We start from the raw sequence: 23,840 nt of genomic DNA, 5'->3' as shown, positions 1-23,840 counted from the left end.
ATGAAAGTTTTCCTCTCCTTCACTCCGCTCTGTTTCTTTCCACTGTCGCGCCCCCTTGCCCATCTGGTTGTGGTTAGTGTTCGAGTCGCACTGTCTCACTTCTCCTTATTTTTCCTTTAGTCCTTCCCTCTCTCTATCTCTGTCTGACCCCCCCCTTCCTCCCCTTTTATCCCCTGCTGCCAGGAACGTTTCAATATGGAGTCCTGCATCTGTTTCTTTCCTTTCTTTCACCCTGTCCCGCTCACAGACACAATCACCCAATGGCGAGCCTCCTCTTGCCGTCCGCCAGTTTTTCCACTTTTTCTGTTCTCCAAACTAATCCAGTTTAAAAATAACCAGAATTAACCAAACTACAGCAGAACAATCAGCTGAAAGTGAAGTAAATTTAAAGCTGGAAAAAAAAAAAAAAGAAACGTTCCTCAAACTTCATGTCTGAGTTCCTGTTAAGTCATGTTGTCCTCCAGTTACATCAGTTTTCTCAATAGCAGAGGTGTTACATAATCATCAAAGCTTTGGTGGCAACAACTTTCATTAAAATGGTGGTTGAGATGACAAAGATATTAATGTCAGTCTTTGTATAGATGCTTCCGTTTTTATCAGAGAGCAGACCTATGACTCAGTCATGGGTCTGAACATACGTACAAGCCTTCACCATGTCACACTTTCAAACTTGAATAAAGGATTTTAGATATACTTTGGTGATTTTCAACCAGCTCTGTCAGCCTCCGGGTACAGTCTCCCGGGAAAATGAAGGCTCGATTGTTGGCACACAGGAAGTGCTTCAATCATTGCGCAATCGAAAGAGGAAGAAGATAGCGCTTTGTGGCAGCCCGACAGTAGACCGACACATATCTTGATTTAACTCTGGCCTGCCTTACTAGCCTTACTGTATGTGTGTCTGATGTCCACGCCGGAGTCCTGCGGAGCTCTGATTTTCAAGACCCCCTCCCGAACCGGAACAGCAACGGGCAACACCGCACCCACCACACCACCCACGCATATGACCAATTAGTTCCGCCACCCGACCCGACCTGCCGACACAAGATCCACTGCCGGACCGGAAACCACAAATCCTATAAATATCGTGCCCTGCTCGAAAACACAAAGCACAAAGTCAGAAGTCAAAAGATTAAAACATTCAATTGAATTGTTATTCTAATTTTATTTTAATGTACAACCCCTGTTCCACAAAAGCTGGGACGCTGTGCACAACTTAGATTAAAACAGAATGCAATGATTTGCAAATCATTTTCAACACGTCTTTTTTTCCCTAAACATATTTTCAATGTTTAATTTAAATTCAGACCAGACATAAGTTGTAATCATAACATTTAAATCCATGTGTTCAATAAATTGAAATGACACAGGAAAAATGTTTTGAACATGATAACTGAACTTAATCCCCGTAGAAGCCTCTGTTTGCAGTGCCAGCTTCATGACACTTCCTGTAAGTATTCCTTCCAGTGTTTAGGTGGGATTTTGACCCATTCTTCCACACAGTCCGGGCCCGTTCATAAATCTTAAGATAGAAATTCCACTTGATCAGTTTTGAACTGTATTCAGCTGACTATGGATTGAAAATAATTTGCCCTGCATTATGTTGTTATTTACGTTTTACACAGCACCCCAACTTTTGTGATATTGGGGTTGTATTTATCATCCAACACCCACAATCTGCCCTGCATGTTCTTTTTGTCACCCAGAACCAAACCATTAAATAAAATAAGACAAAGACAAAGCGTTTTCACCAATCAGTCCTCTTTCATGTGAGTGGGGGTTGTTGTCACTTGCTGTATTTCCTCATTTCTGGTGACACACTAGCCCAGTGTAACAATAATCTGTGGTGCAGTTTCTTTCTCCAAGTGAGGATTAGAGTATAGGCCGTTCACATAATCTGATCGAAATTTATATATCCTTTTAAACACTTGAAGATCCACTCATCAAGGGTCTGTCATCCAAGAGAGAGAACGATCAAAGTTGTCTCAGTGAAATTTAAGGTGTGCTGATGGATTCACGTCGTCAACTCATGCATTGAGTAGCATTACAAGTTAACGTTCCACCTTAAAAGTTGCCAACAGTCAGCCCAGTGAATTTTGTTTTTTTTCTCAGACTACAGCTGCTGTAAGAGACAGCAAAACATCCATTGTATTCAGAATAATAGTTTACTAATATATGTGAAACTCTCCACAGTATGAACAGTGGTTACATGAGCCTCAAAACCAGCCACAACTCAGCCCTGAGCAGAGTGACCGTCCTCTACTGACCAATCAGACTGCAGTGTTCACAGCTCCACCTTTTAGCACCAGATCCGTGTGCTAGGTACCCCAACAGAGGGGGGACCAAACATGGGGATGGTACGGAACGCTTCCATTGGTACCACTGCACTGAACTGAACTGCTTGGTAGAAACGGGGCTAAAGACAGATAGCTAAGCTGACCTGTCTTCATGTGCGTGTCTTGACACATGATGTTTCTTTCAGACCTTTTTTTTTCTTTCACTGAAATGACAACAAGGTAAATATACTCAAGGGATCACAAATCAATCATCAAAATGTATAAAATCCCTATATATGATGTATATGTATAAATATGATGTTGCCAGCGAGTTAAACTTAGAAACGAGGCTTTACGGGAACAGATGGAGGCAGATTCCAAGGGCCAAGCTAAATACAGCCTACCACAAATAAATGTCACATGACAAAAATAATTAAATTACTTAATTTCAGCAAGTCACAAGACTGGAGCTCGTGATTGTAAGTTCTGATAAAGTCCTAACAGCTGTAACTACACATTTTAAGTAACCGTAACTGTTTAGGCAGAGTGGGTCACCCGGTGAAACAAAATAGAAACTGTTTCAGATCTCTGGCAGCCATGTTCAGAGTCATATTTCATCTACACTAAATGAGCAGAGTAAGTAGAGCTTTAGGAAGTTATTACTTAGACTACTTGACTCACTTTCCTTCTGAGCAGCAAATCACATGGTCCTTGACTTGCTGAGGCATCTGCTGTCACTGGGAAAACTGAGGTGATTCCCAGAAGAGTTAACATGAAACCAACATGACACACTGTGTTTGGCGGGAAGTCCCATAGCTGGACAGGGATTTCACACGCATCCAGTGGTTCACAGTTCCACCTCACAGGAAGTGAGTCAGAGGAATATTCCCACTTCCCATGTAGATAAACTTCGTTGGAAATGTAAAAGATTTGTCCAGGAAGTAACTGAAACCTTGTTCAACTGTTAAATCTATTCAGGATGCAGAGTGTAGGTTAATTGCCATGTGCTGTTCATCACACAAACTATACTATAGCTTTCCAATTTTAAACCCCAGATTCACATTTCTAGGACTACAGTTAAGCCTGTTAGAACTATCTGTGGAAAAAAGGAGAAAGAACAGTCTTCTTATGATTAGGGATGCACCAATTTATTGGCAAATATTGGACATTCATTGATGGGAGTGGCCGGTGTTTTTCTGTTGTGTCACATCAATTTTTTGCAGGCTCAAAAGCATGAGAACAGAGAGGGAATAATGATATATATCATAAAAAGTGATCAAATACCATAACTCACTGCTGCAAACAACATCATGTCCACTTTATCTGTCAACATGGACAAGTAACTGCATGTGTCAGGTCGTCTGTGAGGTCTCTTGGTGCCGTACAGTGAGTTTATCTGTGAACAGCTGTCTGCTGAAACTGAACAAAGTTAATAAGAGTGGAGTTTGTGGGCAAGAAATCAACAAGAGGATTAAGGTTTCTGTAGATAAAGGCAACTGCAGCCTGTTTCACCGACATGTAATTCAAAATTTTAATAATCAGTTTCAAACATAAGTCTTACAAAGCTAGGGGGAGCTGATATAGTGCTGTAAGGTGGACCTTTTTTAATTTTAAATAGGACTTTTTGATGCTCTTGGAGGATTGGAAGCAGCCTCTGCTGGACAACAAGTTCAAGATCTTTCAGTCTGGCAGCAAATGAATGATGTTTATTTGCTTATTTATTTGTTTATTTGAATCCCCATTAGTCACTACCAAGGAGGCAACTACTCTTCCTGGGGTCCACACAAGCAAACATTATGTCATAGTGTAAAACAAATATATAATTAAAAATCCAAGGCAAAAAGAAAAAATAACGAAAAGAGGACAACTAAAAACCTAGTATTCGTTTTATATGGTTGTTTCTGCCATAATAAAATTGATGGTAAAGGATATTTGGCTGTTGACTGATTGAACTAATTCATTCTACAGAAGAATGCTTAGTACCAAATATAGAGGCAAAATAAAAACCCAAACCTGGATTACAACTTCTATATGTTACACTTGTCATACTGAATAAAACAAAGTAATTCGGTGTGGTGTTTACAGTTTAGTCTTCAGTGTTGACACGCTGTCTGCGGTTTGACAAGTCTTCCAGTGTCCTCCATGACATTCCATCTCAAAGGTCTTTTCCACTGCACCGATCTAAAGTCAGAATTTCTGACGTCCTTATGTGGCTGGATTGCCGTTTTAATAATAAACAACCAAAATAAAACAGGGAAAAGGAAGCAGCAGAAAGGAAGGCTGCTTTCATTATATAATAAACAATAGTTGGATGACTTCCCTGAGTCGACTAAACGCATCTGGATAAAATATTTGGAGGTGTGTTGTTATTTAAGTTTAATCATAGTGAGGGAAACTCCACCTGGACTATACGATGTTTACAGCACAGAGCGGATGAACAAACACAATAGGCTGAATTTCAAGAACATAGGTTACTTTAAAGGTCCAGTGTGTAGGATTCAGTGGGAAATATATTGGCAGGAATGGAATATAATTTATTCTCTTTAGTGTATGATCACCTGAAATTAAGTATCGTTATGTTTTTGTTACCTGTGAATGAGCTGTTATGTCAACATAGGGAGCAGGTCCTTGTTTATGGAGATTGCCATGTTCGCTGACATGTTACTACATTAGCCTAGAATGGACAAACCAAACACTGGCTCTAGATAGGTTCATTTACATTTTCGTATCGGCCACCGTAGTTATAGTCTGAGTGGGTGGAAGTTCGCTGCATAGATCAGCCTCTCATTGGGCGGAACGAGCCACCCGTTGAAGTCCCGCCCTACCACCTCCGGTTGTGTAGCAGTTTTCAACCTTTCAACACGTCCTTTACTAACTTTTGCGGTGTTTGATCTTGCGGGGATTCTGCCATGCTTCGCGTCCTGTAGCTGATATTTCTGTGGGCGTGTTACACCAAAACCTGTTTCCCCCCGGCAATATTTTTGCAAGCGCACCTTTGCTGTGGCACCGCCCAGAACAATTGTGATTGGTTGAAAGAAATACAACCAGCCGGGGCGTTTTTTTCCCCAATCTTAAAGTGAGAGTCGGCCCAGCCAGACCTTTCTTTTCTTGAGAAAGGTCTAGTGAGCGAGACTACCGTAGTTAGAACCTCGTCTGCGGCGAGCAGGGTTGGAAAAACACTCGTTTGTAACATGAAACTGCATCACTGAGTGTTGTTATCAGTGTAAATCACCTGGCCCATTTATTTTGGAGAGGAAAAGACCTCTGCTGATAATTCATCTCCCAGTAAAAACCTCCTGAACAATGATCATTGAAGGAATTCTAACCAGGAGAAGTCTGAGCTGACGACAATCTTCAGTCCTCACCGCTAGATGCCACTATATCCTCCTAAATCTGACACATCTTATCTTTAAAGTTCCCTTCAGACATGTTTTAAAGTATGTAAAAAATACTCTATTATTAATATTTTGTTTCACGTAGTGTCCAACATAAAAGTAAAAAAGAAAAACTCTGAAAGGAGGCCACAAGGAGATCTACTCAATCAGATCCAGACAACCTTGAGGGGCTAAAAGTTTCTGGATATCGTTGTATCGTGATATCGCATACATGATGAGAGCTTTTTTTTTCGTTGTTTAAAAGGCTGAATTACAGTAAAGTGATGTAAATGTATCAATTTACTAGACTTTGCTGTTATATTCACATTATGGATGATTATTGATTAAATATCTCGTTGCGTTTATATTTTCTGAAAAACAAACCAAAAAAAAAACAATCCCTACGAATTTGTCGCATCAGAGAGAGTATTTGGCCGGAAATATTGGTATGTTTGATTTTGTCTCCCAGTGCTAGCAATGATGAAGTGCTTTCGAGGAGATTTAAAAATATCAAGACTTAATTTTTAGGAAGTTTCGCACAGCCTGCACAGAAGTTCCAAAAACTGTAGTGTCTCAAATTGCCACTTGAGGCTGGTTCAAAAGGCGAGTCAATCCCCATAGACTCCAATGCTAAAATGCCCAACTCTACAGCAGAAATAAACACGTTTACAAACCTGGCACAAATAATGGTTTTGAACTCTACAGCTAATTTCAACAATAATAACAACGTACAGCAGGTGAAATTTTATATAACTCCCCCATTTACATTTTTAAAAAGGCTTACACATTTCAGGGCGTGGCTGCTTTGATTGAATCAGATACACCTCTCTTCCTCAGATCCACCCTTTCATCCAAATATACCACGTTTAGCTTCAAAAATACAAGATGACGACGGCCAAAATGCCTAAACCAAGGCTTCGAAACAGGAGTCCACAAACCAATGGGCGACGTCATGGTAGCTACATCCATTGTTTTCATACAGTCTGTGACCTCATCTTGCTGCTCCGGCATACATTTGATTTTCACAGTTTAGGGAAGTGCACAGTCATCGCCTTCTTCAATGGAGGAATGTGAAAACACCTCTAGTGACAAACTTTGCACAGATACACATCAGAATAGTCATAGTCAGATATTTTAGAGGAGGTTAACAGAAGAAAAACACATTTTTGAGCAGTCTTTAGTATTTAGAACACTCACTATATCAACAAATAGGTTTTTCTGTCTAAATACAATTCTAAAATAACATTAAATAGAATAATTAAGTGATGTAATATATTTTATGATTACTATAATATAAATTCCCCACTGTTTGATGGTCCAATAAGCACTTGGGTTAAACATACTGACACCTTGAGTAGTAATAAGAATTCATATCTAATACTAGATTTTACAAATTTGGGGGCTAGTCCTTATTACTAATTATTATTACTTAATAGCACATCATGTGGTCTTGAAATGTGAGATGATCCTGCCACACCTTGGGGTAGTGCTGCAACGTTGAGAGTCACGCAATCCATCAGCTCCTCTTCAGAGCTGTAGCAGGGAGATGCAGGCAGCTGGGTGAATAGAAGCAGATACAGAGCATAATGGAAGAGGATCCATGAGACAATTAAATCAAGACAGACAGGAAAAGACATTTAAGTAAATGGAATTATTGAGAGCATAATTTCAAATGGGCAAATGCATTAAATAGAAAGGACAGATGGGCGGTGGCAAGAGAGGGAGCGACTGAGAGGGCCGAGGAGGGAGGGATGGAGGGAGGGAGGGAAGGTCTGTGTCAGGCTGGAGAGCCACAATATAAGAGATGGAGGGAGCACTTGGTCGGTCTCCAAGATATCGATTTATAAATTAGCCTTGGTGTGTGTGTGTGTGTGTGTGTGTGTGTGTGTGAGTGAGTGGCTCTGTGGGCAGAGAAGAGGTGGGGGATGTGGTGTGTGAGGTACGGGAGCAGTTAGTGGTCCACAATCTAATTACGTCTGAGCTGACAAGCAGGAGTAATGACGCTGGGCTGAACACAGAGAGCTTTACTCCCCGACTGGTGCGAGCACTATAAGCACAAAAATCTCTGCTGCCCACTGACATCAATATGAAAAATGATTCAGTTTGATAAATCGAGCTCGGGATCGTGTTATTTATGTGCTCAATATTAATTAAAGGAAAAAAATGATAATGAAATGAATAATCGTATCCTTAAAAGAGATCATATAAATCAACTAAACAGATTTTTTTTTTTTAAGTCCGCTAGTTATTATGAAATGTTAATTTAGTATTTTTACTTTAGAACAGTTTTAGTTCATTTCTCTTACAAAACTTTGTTTTTATTTCCTTTTTCCAGCTGGGACTTTTTTTTATTTCATAATGTCACTTTTCATGACAGTGGGGTTGTTACTGGCTGGAGGAGTCAACGGGCTCGCTGCTGTCTTTGTTCTCCTCACAGAGCTGTGTGTCTTTTTCTGACGAACATCAAAACAGTGAAGATGTAACTCAGAACCAACTGGGGCTGTGCCACATCATCTTGTACCGGTGTAATTTTTAAAATGATATGAATGAAATGAAAATACTTGTATATTTCAACTTGTTGACATATTGACGTCATACTGTTACCCATGGCAACAACGAGCATGGCTTAAAGCAAAATTATTACCAATTCAGCAGTGGTTCCAAAAAGAGGAGCAGCTTCAGTAGTGTGGAATAAACTGTGGCGTCCTGAATGCTTTATGAACAGCCCCGGACTTCTCAGACTCTTTTTGTGACTTACTGCTCAGAGGGAACTCATTCAGCGGCTCCTCTGGCAGCAGCACAGCGTCTCTCCCTCTCTTCTCTCGCCATGCGCGCACAGGAGTCGGTGTCATCAAGTGATTTTGTCATAAACCTTTGGTAATGTAAACCTACTCGACAAAAAACTCCATATATGTGAATGTGTGATAGTTGTGGTATCATAACAGCCTGTCACAGGTTACAGCGTGATGATTAGAGAAGAAATGGCAGAGCATAAAGGTCCAGGTGGAAAAAAAACAACTCAGTCATTTAGGATCCACCTGTTGATTTATATATACAGTGGTGGAAAAAAGTTTTCGGACACCCTTAAAATTTTACACAATCTCAAATATTATCATGAAATATTTGTGGAAAAATCTTTTTTGTGTTTCAAAAGGTGTGGCTGCATTAGACAGATACAAACAAATACAAATTATATTTTTTTGTTTATTGTTTACAAGAAAAACTAACAAAACTAAATTCTTGACAGTTTCAATATGTCAGTTCTCAACATTGTCGGTATCAAAGTTAACAAATAACAAAGAATGTGTTCAAAACTGAACAAAAAATAAATAAACCATCACATCATCAAATTAATATTTAGTAGTCCTGCCATTGGCACGTAGTAGAGCTCTAATCCTGGCTGGCATGTTCCCCACGAGCCTTTCACACTGTTGAGGGGTAATCTTGTCCCATTCTTCTTGAATTACTGCTTTTAATTCTTCTAAATTCTTTGGTTTATGCTTTGAAACAGACCTTTTGATAATCCACCACAGATTTTCAATGGGGCTCATGTCCGGGGATCGAGCTGGCCACTCTAAGACCTGGATACTGTGCTCCTGCAGCCAAGTTCTACTGGCCTTGGATGTGTGGCAAGGGCATCATCTTGTTGAAACATCCAGTTTTTACCTCGACGGAACAGTGCACGCACAGAAGGGAGCATGTGGGTTTGGAGAATGGTACAATACTTGGTAGAGTTCAATGTGCCATCACAGACAGTGAGATGACCAACACCAGCAGCACTCATGCATCCCCAAACCATGATACTGCCTCCACCATGCTTGACAGTAGGTACTGTACATGCTGGAGATAATGTTTCGCCTGGCCTTCTGCGTACCCTCACACTAGTAGGAGGAAGATAAAGCTGGAAACTGGACTCATCTGACCACAAAATCTTCTTCCAATTCCTGGCTGTCCAGTTCTTGTGTGCCTGGGCCCAACGACGCCGGGCTAACCTCTGTCTCTCATTGATCAGGGGCTTCTTAATAGCCTTGTAGGACCTTAAGCCATGATCTAAAAGTCGGCCACGTACAGTGCGGGTGAAACACTGGACACCAGTTTGGTTTGACCACTGCTGCTGAAGCTCCTGTGATGTCATTCGGCGGTTTTGCCTGCACATGCGGATCAGGATGCGGTCATTTCTTGCTGAAGAAACCCTTGGACGCCCAGATCTTGGTTCGTCTTCCAAGCTGTTGGTTCGTCTGTATTTCTGCAGAGTGTATCCAACTGCTGAAGGACGGCATCTGCACTTCCTGGCTATCTGGCGGCAGCTGTACCCTTCCTGGCTGAGAATCTTTATCTTCAGGCGTGTTTCCTGCATTAGGTTCCTTGTTTTAGCCATTTTTGTGTCTGAAGAACTTTCAAATGTGCTGGCTTTATGTAGACACGAAGCTTGGCAACAAAAATTGTGTCTTTTAATAAAAAGAACGACCTTCATCACTGGTACCAAAATGACCCAATACTCAAAATTTCTTGTGTATTTTTATGGAACCAATCAATTTTAAGTTTTTAATGGCTTTTTTCAGGATTTATTTAGTATTTTGGCTGTGACTGTACTAAAAGAAATTGCACTTGAAGACCTAAGAGTGATTCTTAATGCAATATTTCACAAATGCATGGGGTGTCCGAAAACTTTTTTCCACCACTGTGTGTGTGTGTGTGTGTGTGTGTGTGTATATATATATATACATATATATATATATATATATATAGATCCCAGGGGACATTTTTTGTATTTAGGAGCTGCTTTGTTGAACTGTTAATATTGTATACAGAATCTGAATCTCACTCTGAGTTACTGTTGTTGTTCACAAACTAAAGAAATCGGAGATCATTTTTGTTTATTTTTTACTGAATATTTGAAGGTAAACTGTAAAACATCACTTATTTTGTAGCAATTCTGTTTTCTTAATAATTTGTCATATCGTCAATCATTATCACAAAAATACCTTAAAATATCGTGATATTATTTTAAGGCCATATCACCCACCCCTCAAACTAACCCTTTACTACCCTTTGTGATAGTCCGTCAAGCAGCCATGTACTTGTCACATCCTTGTTGGAGCTGATTTCTCAAATCATCATTCATTCATTCATTCATGTATTTTACACAATTTACTCATGCATTTAACAATTGTGTTGTTGTATTACAATAATAAAGTGTGAGCTGCTGAATAGCACTACTTCAATCCAAGGAGCTCTCAAATTCATTTTCCTTTTCACCACCTCTATGCTCTTTTTGTTTGTGAAAGCAACACCAATCATCATCTAACGCTGACCTTTCTGAGCCTTTCATCTGCTCATGAACTCACGCCAATTAGCAGTCGACTTCTCAAACGTGTCCGCGCTTCCAACAGCATCCCCGCGCAGTAAAAACCAGATGTGGTCGCTGTAATAAATGACCTCACTCAGGGAAATCTCTGGATGCAGATTTTTTTTCGTGTTTACTGCCGTGAGTGGAAACTAAACTACTGTACGGAAAAAACACATTTTACAGTCCAAACACAGGAAAGTCTTGGGTAATCGTTTATATTTATAGGACTTCAACTTGCAACAACAGCAGATTGGTCTTTAACAGAAGAGTGAGACAGAAGTGGGGTTTTTTGGCTGATTTAAGAGATGGTTTTCTCACGGGAATACATATTGTGGGATGTTCTGTATTTGTGCTTTGCTGTATTTATATTGAAAATCACAAACCACATTCCTCCCCTCCAGTGTCGTCTTTTCACCCAGCTCTCATCCTGCCTGACTCACCCAACATCCGACCTTTGACCGGAACTTTTATAAGCCTTTTCTCAGCTGTTGGACTAAAAACGCCACTGAGTCAGGGCACCCAGTAGCTCAGGGGTTAGAGTGGGCACCCATGTACAAAGGCAGTGTCTTTGCTACAGCAGCCACGGGTTTGTTTCCAGCCCACGGTCCTTCGCTCCATGTCGTCCCCTCTCTCAACCCCCCTCATGATTGAAACCATCCTGTCATTAAAGCCCAAAATAAAATAAAATTTAAAAAACAGTGAGTAAGATGGAGGGCAGACATCTGACTCTTTCACCCCTCTCCACCCTCAATAACATCCAATAATAACCTCTGAGCATCTAACACAGGAAACATACTCAAGTGTGTCAGAGGAGAGATAAAACAAGTGCAGCGCCAGATTTATGTCCTGGATAAAAGTTAAACTGTGTAAGTGTGAAGACCAAACAACTTCCTTTGAGAATAACTGGAACATGACTCACTTTATTTGACTGGCATAAAAACAAGACTGCGCCTTCTGCTGTCCATTAGGCGTTGTTGCATGCGGGTATTAAAATAGGGGCGGAGGATTCTTCCACAGCTTCAAAGCCACAGTGGCTTTAAAGCCTTTTACTGGTTTACATTTTTCTAATGGGTGTTTACATTAAGTTGTTTGTCTCTCAGGAGCAGAATGACTCTGAAAGCATGTTGAGTATGCCGCTAAGTACGCTGGGTGTCCCCGCAGCATTCCTGACAGCCTGCTTATTTCTACTTGTTAATGTATGTGTGTTTCCATGAATATTAATCAGTCAATCTATCCTGTCTGTCCAGGTGTCCACATCCTGATTGCTGTTGGCGCAGTGATGATGGTGGTCGGTTTCCTTGGCTGCTATGGCGCCATCCAGGAGTCCCAGTGTCTATTAGGAACTGTGAGTCACACCTCGATTAGCGCTACGGAGCTGTACTATGTTTTTATTTTGTTTTGTTTATCGTGTGTACACATAAATAGAATATGCATACTGCACGTGTGCATGCAGGTGACACAGTACCAGTGATTTTACACTATGCCACTGATCAACAGGTGGCAGTAACATGCTGAGATAGGCTGCAGTGTGTCAGCAAATGCAGGGAAAAAGCCCCTTTTACACTGCATGTTCAAGATGGAAATATTGCGCTGTTATTCCGCCTCGCCGTTGTATATAAAAGGTTGAATTGTGGAATGGGGGACAGAGTTGTCTCGCCTTTAAGGCAGCATCGGTAGTAGTAACAGCACCTAATTGACCTCTATATAAACGAAACAGCCGGCAGGACAGCATCATGGGCAGCGCGGGTATGACATGACCCACTGCGGGAGATTTAAAAAGTAGTTGTAGCAGTTGGCAGCTAATTTAAAGAAGATGAAAAGCAGGCACAAAGACAGTGAGGTTAAGGAGCTCCTTACTTTGCTGAGGATGAGATGAGCCGACATATAACAGGGACAGTATATGATTATTATTGCCATGTTAAGCCATTGTTACTGTTTAGAAAGTGCTGCCAATGCGTATATTTCATGTCACATATACTCTCTGTTTAGAGGCCTCGCCCAGAGAGTTTATTTTACAGAGGTGTAATACGGCGCCCATCCATCCATGAGATGTACCAGCTCATGTACATAGCCCATTTCGGCCATGACAGATAGCAGAGGAGACACAGAAGTGTCACCTGTTGCAGGGTTTATTTATGTCTTTTTAATAATATGTTAATGATAAAGGATGTAAACTTGTTTTGGTTTGTCAGTTTTAAAAAAAGGTTTCAGATAAATCAGAGCCGGGCAGCTCAAACTTGTGTCCACGAGTTGAGACCTGATGTGAGATTTGATCATAGACTGTACGCCCAGTTCTCTGTCGCACATTTGTTTTGTGAATGAGGACCTCTGTGTTTTGTTGAGTAACACTGATTGTAAATAAAACTTTTGTTTGTTTTCGAGGAAACTCCACAGGGCATCTTTAACCTTATAAAACCTCTCACATTAAAAGTAAAACCTTTGTTAGCTGAATCCTTAAACAGAATATGTTTCCCTTCTGTCCTGCAGTTCTTCGCCTGCCTGGTCATCCTGTTCGCCTGCGAAGTTGCAGCTGGAATCTGGGGCTTCATGCACAGAGACACTGTAAGACCGCAAACACACACTAGAAGCTAAAATATGCAGCACTGAGCCCAAAGGTGCAGTAAATACCTCTACAGGCTTTGTAAGGAAGGTTTAAATACACTGAAAGTAAGCCTCAGAAAAGCAGGACCCTCATTTGTTTAAGGTGTTTTCAGCTATTCTGCTGTATTGAGTCTGAATTTGCCCGTTAGACTTACAGGTTCCTTCAGGTCCAACCTTTGGAGCTCTTTGATTTTATGCAAAATTAGGTTTGTTGCTAATCTAAGCCGCAGTGACTGTGATGTTGTTAAAACACCTTGTTTGCATCAGATGGTGTTTTGTTTGTGTCTTTTTTAAGATGTTCTAATGTCTTAAACAAGGTGCGATAACTGCTGTGGAGGTGTGTCATGACAATCACTGGTTGAGAAAGATGTGGTCAAATAAGTCATCATTAGCTTCATTTATATGCACAGATACTTCAAGACACAGTTTTTGTATGTAGTGTCATCATAGAGCTAAACATCTGTTGTTTTTTCAAAAAATAAATAACCAGTGATCTTTGAAAAACCCAGAAAGTCATTTAACGACACTTCCTGTTGTTCAGATGGTATTTCCAGAATCCTCAAAGACTCTTTTGACTAGGGCTGGGCGATATGACCAAAATCTCATATCCCGATATAGGTCATCTCATATCCCGATAACGATACCTATCCCAATATGGTGATGGGGTTCCTAATAGGTAACGGTCCAAAAGTGGGTGGTAGGTCTGTTCTGTGACTTACAGTCATGTCAAGTTTGTTAATAACACACTCTGTTTTAAGTACAGTGAATTTGCGACACAAATGGTTTTTTTGTGCCATTTCCTGCTACAGAGTGACTGAATAACAGACAGCTACTTGACAGAGTCTAGCTCAAGGGCATGGCCAAACAAAAGTATGATGCTGAATGATCTAATGACTAAGGAGAAATCTGGACCCTGGAGCTGAACCAGTTGGGAACCACTGGTCTAGACCTTTTTTGCAGCATAACTTCTTGACTTATTGTTATTATTGTCAATATTATTTCCTTTTCCTTGTATTTGTGTTGTGTAAGTCTGAGAATGACTAAACTAAACATGCAGTGAGTAATTTAATGTAAAAATGGTCATTTTGCGAGTAAGGTAGGGTTTGTGTCTCGCTGGTTATTTACTGTAAAAAAAACAAATGCTGCGCTCTGTGACTGGAGTGTAATAGTGATAAATGAGAAGTTCAAACTGGGGCTACTTTTAGAATGACAGAGAAGAGGAGAGGAAGTTGTCTCTGTGACTAGGTGGAGGGTAAAAGTTGAACAAGGCTCAACTTCCTCAAATGTGAGTCATCCCACACAGTGTCTGTGTGTGTTATGGCGGCGGATATTCCTTGAAACTCATAGATCGCTTACACATCCTGACTTTCCTGATACAACGTGCACACCAACACAACTTTAGTTTTTTAACGCAGAGTCGATTTTGGTATGAATGCCCTCTAAGTTTCTCTTTCATGTCATTTAATACTTCATGTTGAGCACCTCTGTCCTGTCTGTTTTTTCCAAGCATATATTAAAACTGACTGATGAAGTTATCAAGTAACAACATAATGTTTGAGGCTGAGCCCATAGAAACGTCTGTTTGTATTGTAGGTGTCAAAGGAGATGACCAACTACTATGACTCCGTGTACGATAAGTTTGCAACAGACACCGCCCTGAACCAGGAGAGCGCGAAGGCTACCGCCTCTGTGCTCAAGGTCTTCCACGAGACGGTACGAACATGCTCTGTGAAATGATCATTTGTTTTGTTTGTATTGTTCAAATGTATCTTAAATTAGTTCCTCATAAGAAACATTTGAAATGTGAATTGAGAATAGAGAATATATTCCGCAAACCAGCTTGCCCACTTCGGAACTCTAATAAGAAAAAATAGACACCTTGTATGAAGTTTTAACAGACTACTGTATAAAAAAATGCAGAATGCAAGCTGTTAAATGGACATCTGACAATGTGAAGTCTGAACAGTTTATAGGTTTGACATGTGTATGATAAATAAAAAGGCAAGCGTGAGTAAGGGTTGAAAACTATGAGTCTGTCAGAAGAGCTCTCTAAAGGCCCTGACACCAAGCCAAGTGTCAATGTTGGGCCATTGGTGAGCGTCTGTCATCCTAGTTGGTGCAGTGTGTCCTGCCCAGTTTGCCCTTGTTGGCACTAGTTGGCTTGTTTTCTGTCGATTCATTATATTGAGTTGGTGTTGGCGACAGCAGAGCCTGACAGTGAATGAAATCACTCTGATGGCAGTTCAGCTCTTCAGCACTTAAGAAGACAGACAGAAGTGAGGAAAGTAAACAAAGAGATAAAGTCAAGAGGGAGAGAGGTCGAAACAAACTCATTATATAAGGTAAGATTGTTTTTCTTTTGCAAATGAGCACTTGAGCAGAAATGTTTTATGATAGTTTGTGTTGCTGTTCACTGGTGCACAGTAAATTGCCCTGTTTTTTCTTCTAACTGGCTAACTAGCGTCGAGGCTCTTGCGGTTTTACGTTTTTGAATGACAAATACAGACTACCACCATCTCCTGCTGTGGAGGGGTATTTACTAGTTTTTTTGGCGGAGACACAGACGCACAGCTTTCGTCACCGCTAGTCCTCTTAAGTCAGTTTGGTGTTTCTGGGCCTTAACAACATATATACTGAACAGAGTGTGTGCAGAGGACGAGGATCATCACTGTGTTGTTTTTGTGTTTCAGCTGAGCTGCTGTGGGAAAGGCAAGGGGAGTGCCGTATTCTCAAAGTTATCAGACGCATTTGGCCTGACTGACATCTGCCCCAAGTCTAAAACAGATGTAAGTGCACTCATCCATCTCAGCACTTCCATTAGCACTGTCACGCTTCAGCAGCTTGGCCTCACTTTATGGTTGTTTTCACATCATAGCAGGATGAAAGCAACACACGTTTTGAGTAGGTAAGTCAGACCCAGTAATGACAGTAACACAACCAGGTTTACATTAACCATCATTCAGAAGGTTATACAATACCACGTCATCACAGAGTAATGTTTTATCTCCTTGGTAACGGATATAAAAGCAAGAGGGTCCAAGTTCAGGGTGTAATGTTATGAGACAGTAGTACGTCCTGATTGTGTGCATACTGCATGCAACAGTACGTACTTTATAAGAGTAGATGCTACCTACTAAAAGTAAAAAGAAAAAGCATGCAATCTGGAAAGCAACACTGAATGTCTTTGACCTTTGGCCCCTCAGACTGCATTAAAAACAAAGACATGGTGGTATAAAGGATATTACTACATGGGCTTTGGAACACTTTGGAAAACCACTGTCAGTGAACATGGCTCATCGCTGCATATACAAATGCAAGTTAAGACTCTACCATGCAAAGTGGCAGCCAGATATAAACAACATCTAGAAACACAGCTGATTTCTCTGAGGCTGAGTCCACGTTTCAAATTGTTTTTGGAAATCATGGATGTCGTGTCCTCTGAGCTAAAGAGGAAATGAACCATCCAGATTGTTACCAGCTCAATGTTCAAAAGGCAGAATTTGTGATGGTATGGGGGTGTGTTAGTGCCCCATCGTGGGTAACTTGCACATTACAGGGTTCCTATGCAAGTATGGAAAGTATGGAAAAGTATGGAAATAAATTTGATCAATTTCCAGGTATTAAAAAGTATGGAAAATAAAAAATAAAGAATGGAAAAATATTTATGTTTCCAGACTATTACCACCGTTCTAAAATACTGTTTTCTAAAACAGAAAAATAGGTATTTTCAAAAATAATTTAATCAATCCGGATCGTGTTTTATGCCGGGCCAAGCACAGTTTGTGTGAGAGCAAACATCTCAGAAAACATACTGCCCCTTTTACCTGATTGACAAGTGGTACGTCCAGTCTGCTGCCCCATGACCCTCCTTCAGCCCCCCAGGTATCAAGTTTCACTCCAACACTGCACCTTCGACAAGAAGACGAGTTTCACGTGGTTCTCAATGGGTAGATGCAAGTTTTTGGATGGATGGCTTGACAATACCGTATATAAATACTGGTTGGCCAAGGATTCCCAATTCACACACAGAGCTAGATGCAAGCTTTGTGTGAAATCATTTGACATCGCCAGCATGGGGGAGAAAGCGATTCTGAGCCACATGAAAGGAAAAAAACACAGACGTCTCGTTACTGCATCGCTTGCACCCAGAGTCCCAACCTTTTTGCCTCAGCCCAGACATTGAACTTGCCTGAGTTTTTATTTGCATGCCATTATGGTACTTGGCTACAATCGCCTATTAAGAATAATTAAATATGATGTGAAATATGATACACTGATATATTTTTTCAAATGTCACATATTCTCTGGGGGAAAAAAAAAACGCAGAGAAGTCTGGAAATTAGGGTATGGAAAAGTATGGAATTTTGAAATTCCAAATGTGTAGGAACCCTGACATTATGAAGAACAAAGTACCCCAGGCCCCAGACTGCTGAGCAACTGAAGTCATATATAAAGCAAGAACGAGGAAGAATTTCACTTTTAAAACTTCAACAGTTTGTCTCCGTAGTTCTCAACTACATGCTGGGTGTTGCTTAAAGAAAAGATGATGTAACACAGTGGTAAACATGCCACTGTCCAAACTGTTTTGGAACATGCTGCAGGCATCGAATTCAGAAGAAGTGCGCAGTTCTTGTAACAATTAAATAAAGTTTATCAGTTTGAAAATAAAACATCTTGTCTTTGGACTGTATTCAATTAAGTATAGGTCAAGAAGCATCTACAAATCATTGCATTCTTTTTTTATTTTTGTTTTACACAGCGTCCCAACATCAAAACAACATCTGTGATGCAGAGAATCACTGAAGGCTGTATTTAGGGTTGGAGCCTCAAGACAGCTGCTTAAATCTCAGCTGAGAAATATGCAGGGGAAGTTACCGGTACTTGTGACTTGTGCTTCCGAGGGACCTTCACTTGATTTCTTGGCAGCACGTTGACATTACTGAAATGACCTGAGTCCAGTCCAAGCCTCCAGGTTGCCAGGATTGTCTTGTGTTTGGTTTTCTGGAACTGATGTTTTCCAGTGGATTTAGCCAATAGTTTTAGGAGAAGCAGCAGCGGCCTTCACTTCCAAAGAAATCAGTGGATTGATTAAAAGGACTGGGGTGTAATCATAACAGACTAAAGGTTACTGGGAAATAAAATTTAAAATAAATGCAAGTTGTAATGATGTTTTCCTCCTCTGCATGTTTGAATTGAAATCTATAGACTTATAAACACGACTTTGTCCAGAAATATCAGTTGTTATTTTCTCTTTGCAGGATTGCCACACGAGGATCAATGAATTGTTCTCAGAGAAGATCTACCTGATCGGTATCGCCGCTCTGGTGGTTGCAGTTATTATGGTGAGAACATGAAGCTGGACGTTCAATGACGTGGTGTTTTTCTTTCTTGTACTTACGAAAAGAATACAGAAGATGTCGTAACATGACCGCCATAACATGGGACAGTAGATACTCAGTTCAGTGTGTGACCATGATTGTTCTTTTGATCAGAACGTTTTTTTATTTCAGTCTTCATTTCGCCAGTTTTAGTACTTTAGTACTGAGTGAAGATTCTAAAAGGTTCCTCTTGAATTTCCTGTAAGAATGTTTGTTAATGCAGTAGCTGACAAGGACACTATAAAAGATCAGGAAGCAAAACAGGGACCAAAGTCTTTGCTGTCACAACAAAATAGCAATAAAAGGTTCCAGAAGTATACAATTCTAATATGAATAAACACCATATTCTTTATTATTTAAAAACAAAACAGAGACTCCTCGACTCTGATCGGTTGTTGTTGTTTTACTACAGTGTTCACACCAGGAGAAGCCAGAGGAACATTTTTATATATATTATATATAGATTATCTGTCTCATGTAATACTTTCAGGATACAGTGGCAGTTTCAGCAAATATGACAAAAAGCTAGTTATCTACTGTCGTTTCAAAGCCTGGACTTTTGGAAGGAAATTGAATTTATGTATTCCTTTGAGCTTTACAGTGGCGTGCAAAGGTTTGGGCGTCCCTGGTCACAATTTTGTTTACTGTGAATAGTAATATGAAGATGAGCCGATCTCCAAAAGGCATTAAGTCAAAGATGACACATGCTTTTCAACATTTTAAGCCAGATCAGTGTATTAATTTTGTTTTGTAAAATTTTAGGGCGAAAAAACAAAAGGAGCACCATGCAAATGTTTGGGCACCATGACATTGGAGCTCTCAGACGACTTTTACCAGGATCTCGGACCTTAATTAGCTTATTAGGACTCTGGCTTGTTCACAATCGTCGTTAGGAAAGGCCAGGTGATGCAAATTTCAAAGCTTTATAAATTCTCTGACTCCTGAAACCTTGTTCCAGCAATCAGCAGCCATGAGCTCCTCTAAACAGCTGCCTCGCACTCTGAAGACTAAAATAACCGATACCCACAAAGCAGGAGAAGACTATAAGAAGATAGCAAAGTGTTTTCAGGTAGCTGTTTCCTCAGTTTCTAATGTTGTTAAGAAATGGCAGTTAACAGGAGCTGTGGAGGTCAAGCTGAGGTCTGGAAGGCCAGGAGAACTTTATGAGAGAGCTGCTCCTAGGATAAAGGCAAATCAAAACTCCCGTTTGACTGCAAAAGACCTGCAGGAAGATTTATCAGACTCTGGAGTGGTGGTGCACTGTTCTACTGTGACACCTGTACAAATATGACCTTCATGGAACGTCCTCTTTGCTTCAGGCCCTTTTCCTTTTTTGCTTTTTTTTTTTAAGACTGTAAAAGATTGAAATTAAAAAATAATCTTGCCTAAAATACTGAAGAAATGTTTCATCTTTAACTTTTTGCCTTTTGGGGATCAGTTCATCTTCTACTGACTTAACTATTCACAGTAAGCAAAATTTGCCCAAACTTTTGCACACCTCTCTATTTGGCTGTTGGTAAATCAAACTTAGACTGACTATATTTGCTGGAACTGCCAACTCTGCTCCTGTGACATTACATTTTCACTGAGGATAAGAATCTAATCAGCACCTCTCTGCTTGTGTCCGCCCTCCCAGATCTTTGAGATGATCTTCAGCATGGTGTTGTGCTGCGGGATCCGCAACAGCCCAGTGTACTAAAGCGACGGGCCGCCAGCCTGCTCGCCAATGAAGGAAGGACGACCTCTCCGTCTCTGTCTCATTCTTTTCCTTTTCTTTTATAAGCAGGAAACGTTGCATATATTGCTTGCTGGATTTAGTCAGCTCTTTGAGAAGACAACGTAAACCATCCTCCATTGAGCATTTTAATTACACTGTCAACTATTTTTTTGTTAGTCACAGATGCTGTTATGCATATTTGACCAGTGCTATCCTAACCTGATATGTAGATATTATATCACACTGTCACACATGAATGACATTCACCAGTTTCGGTGCTCTAATCCTTTAGTGACGCATTAGTTGTTTACTGCTTCCTTGCCTATGAACATGCTCTTATATTCTTTGTTTTATGGATGTTTTTTTTTCACTGTTTTATGTATAAACTGTATATAAATATATATATTAACAGTGCTTTATGACTGCCTAAGCATGGAAATTGTATTACAGTAGATCCTTCTCCTGTATTCTTCCTGCACTCTCTGCTTGTTTGTCTTGCTCTAGACTGAACCAGATGATGGTGTATACGACCGGCACTAGTGAAGCACTAGTGTTGGCTTCACCATGCCACATAGAGGTGAACACACACGAACACACGTCCCTGTCCTACAGACCATTGTCTTGGTTCACACCCACACTGCTGTGTGATGTCTGCAGGAACTGACTAAAGAAGGAATCTCAGTTATTCTTGGAAGCTGGAACCAAAGTCAAAGTGACCTGATGTCTGTCATTTTGGCCCTCTGGAATTATTCGTTGATCTGTCTTTAGCTGTTTGTCGTTCATCATGTGTCCAAAATTGTCTGAGTGCTCAGTTGCATAAAACGTTTAAGGAAAGTGTCTCCCTCAGTAGTTGTCTTTAGATTATCCTGAGATAAAATGAAGTCAATTCACACGTAGGAGTAACCACCTACATCAAAAGCCTTAATTGTGTAGTTAAAAAAAGGCTTTTCGTTGTGAGTATTGAACATGTAATGTCTGATTTTCCCAAACAACAACAGGAGTAGCAGGGACGGAAACGTAACTAGCTTAAGTCATTATTTCATCTTAGGAATTTGTTTAAAATTTCTGGAAACCCCCTTTGGTGCATTTTTTTTGTGAGAAACCAAACATTAAGATGAATCTAAAAACTTAGAGGTTTTATACAACTGTGCCCTTATTTGTGGAGGCAGCTCACTTAACACTCAAACCATTTCTCCCAAATCAGAAAAGTCCAATTGAAATATGACCCATAATGTTTGGCTGACACTCCTGTTGCGTCCATGTTTTGGTCTTGGGCTTCTTTCCACCAAACTTTGACCATCAGCACATCAGCCAACTGTCCCTGGTTGGTGAAAGTCCAGCCCGTATTCAGTGTAATGGCAGAAAGAGTCTTGGTTTGGTGTTCTGAATCTGGGTTGCCTTGTCTGGTTGAGTCTAGTCCTGTTTCGTCTGACCTGGTTGTGTCATTGTACTCGCCCTCTGGCTTCACAGCCTACTAACCCTTCCTCGTTGTCCCCATTCATGTAATTGCTCCCCAGTGCAGGGCAAGAACAGGGTGAAAGCAGCTCGTCTGTCCCGAGCCACCCAGTGGTTCGCATCAAGCTTGTTACCCCCTTGCTTATGTTGCTTGGCTGTTGGTTTGGCCCTGTATGCACCCCCGAGAACAGTTTAAGCTAGTGTGTTTGCGTGCACATACAGAACAGGGGTGGACACAAAATCATGAACACCAGTACAGTTGAATCAAACTGTGTGCGAGATGAATGGAGGACCATTCCTGCCAGAAAGACTAATTAATGAAAAACTAGTAACAATTAAAGAAGATGCAGGGACTTCTGGATTCCCCCTCAAACCACAAGTTAGGGCAACCCAGTTGCCAGAATAAGTCTTGGAGTTGTAAGTTTCTGCAAACGCAGATGTTACATTTATACATTTCATATATAGTTGATTTGTTGTAACTTTCAATTTTATGTTGTGACCACACTGTGGTTAATGGGGTTTAGGCACAAAAAACATGGCAGGAAATGTATTGACCTTTCAATTAAAACAAAAACAAAAAAAATTTGTTGTTTAAAAAACAGCTGAGAAAGTCCTGACCTTCTGTTAAAAAATACCCTCTTTTGTCGCTACAGTTGCAATTCGCAACTACGAACATGGCCGGAAATGTCCCGACCTTCCGTTAAAAAATACCCACTTTTGTCGCTACAATCATTGGTGGAAATGTCCCTACCTCATGTTTTTTTTTTTTTTTTTTTTAAACTTGTAGCTAACAACACAGCTAGAACACAGCTCATGGCTGAAAATATCCCAACCTCCCGTTAAAAAATACCCACTTTTGTCGCTGCAATCAGTGGAAATGTCCCTACTTTTTTTTTTTTTTTAAACTTTCTTCTAGCTTTTAGTTAAAAAACACAGCTGGAAATGATCCCGGGCTGTTGTCAAAAAAAGACAGGCCTTTTGTTGGCACAGAAGTAGCTGGAAATGTTCTGACCTCTCTTCAAAAAATACCCACTTTTTTCGTACAACCATGCCTAGAAGTATCCCAGCCTCTCATGAAAAAATACTTTATTTTGTCACTGCGGACATGGCTGGAAATGTCCCAACCTCCCGTTAAAAAATACCCACTTTTGTCGCTGCGATCATGGCTGGAAATGTCCCAAACTTGCGTTAAAAAATACCCACTTTTGTCACTGCGATCATGGCTGGAAATGTCCCGACCTTGCGTTAAAAAATACCCACTTTTGTCGCTGCAATCATGGCTGGAAATGTCCTGACCTTGCGTTAAAAAATACCCACTTTTGTCGCTGCAATCATGGCTGGAAATGTCCTGACCTTGCGTTAAAAAATACCCACTTTTGTCACTGTGAACATGGTTCACGTTGGTCTGGAACAGTGGTCGCTGGTGTCTCACCTAGATGTCACATCATGCACCATCCCCTCCTGATGAAAAACTCGTTTCACATGTAATCTGAACTACATAACTTTAGAAAGTGTTGATATGAAATGTAACATAGCTGTGGTGTGCAAAAAACTTACATCATTGTATTCTGGTTACTGGGCTGCTTATAGTATCTTCTAATTAATATTCTAATTGATATGTTATTACATTTGTTTCACTAATTAATTTCAGGGCTGTTGTATCAGACTGTATTAGATTTTACAGGTGTTCGT

General features: G+C 40.5%; 1 protein-coding gene and 1 long non-coding RNA gene across 2 annotated transcripts in view; one reads left to right on the top strand and one right to left on the bottom strand.

Annotated features, from left to right (window-relative positions):
* The window catches only part of LOC125900993 (CD81 protein-like), a 45,197-nt gene extending 22,147 nt beyond the window's left edge, over positions 1-23,050 (top strand). The window contains exons 3-8 of the mRNA XM_049596344.1: positions 12,245-12,342; positions 13,485-13,559; positions 15,192-15,311; positions 16,289-16,384; positions 18,857-18,940; positions 20,613-23,050. Coding sequence (XP_049452301.1) covers positions 12,245-12,342; positions 13,485-13,559; positions 15,192-15,311; positions 16,289-16,384; positions 18,857-18,940; positions 20,613-20,675 — 536 coding nt within the window. The 3' untranslated portion in view covers positions 20,676-23,050. The remainder of the gene's footprint in view (positions 1-12,244; positions 12,343-13,484; positions 13,560-15,191; positions 15,312-16,288; positions 16,385-18,856; positions 18,941-20,612) is intronic.
* Positions 23,051-23,153: 103 nt separating this feature from the next.
* On the bottom strand, positions 23,154-23,583 carry LOC125901041 (uncharacterized). The gene is made up of 2 exons (XR_007450927.1): positions 23,445-23,583; positions 23,154-23,330 (listed from the first exon to the last, which is right to left on the bottom strand). It is a non-coding gene; the product is annotated as an uncharacterized LOC125901041 (long non-coding RNA).
* Positions 23,584-23,840: the final 257 nt, after the last annotated feature.

Source organism: Epinephelus fuscoguttatus, linkage group LG2 (genome assembly GCF_011397635.1).
Source record: "Epinephelus fuscoguttatus linkage group LG2, E.fuscoguttatus.final_Chr_v1".
NCBI lineage: Eukaryota > Metazoa > Chordata > Actinopteri > Perciformes > Serranidae > Epinephelus > Epinephelus fuscoguttatus.
The sequence above is the reverse complement of the archived record's forward strand: the minus strand, read 5'-3'. Positions and strand labels throughout refer to the sequence as shown.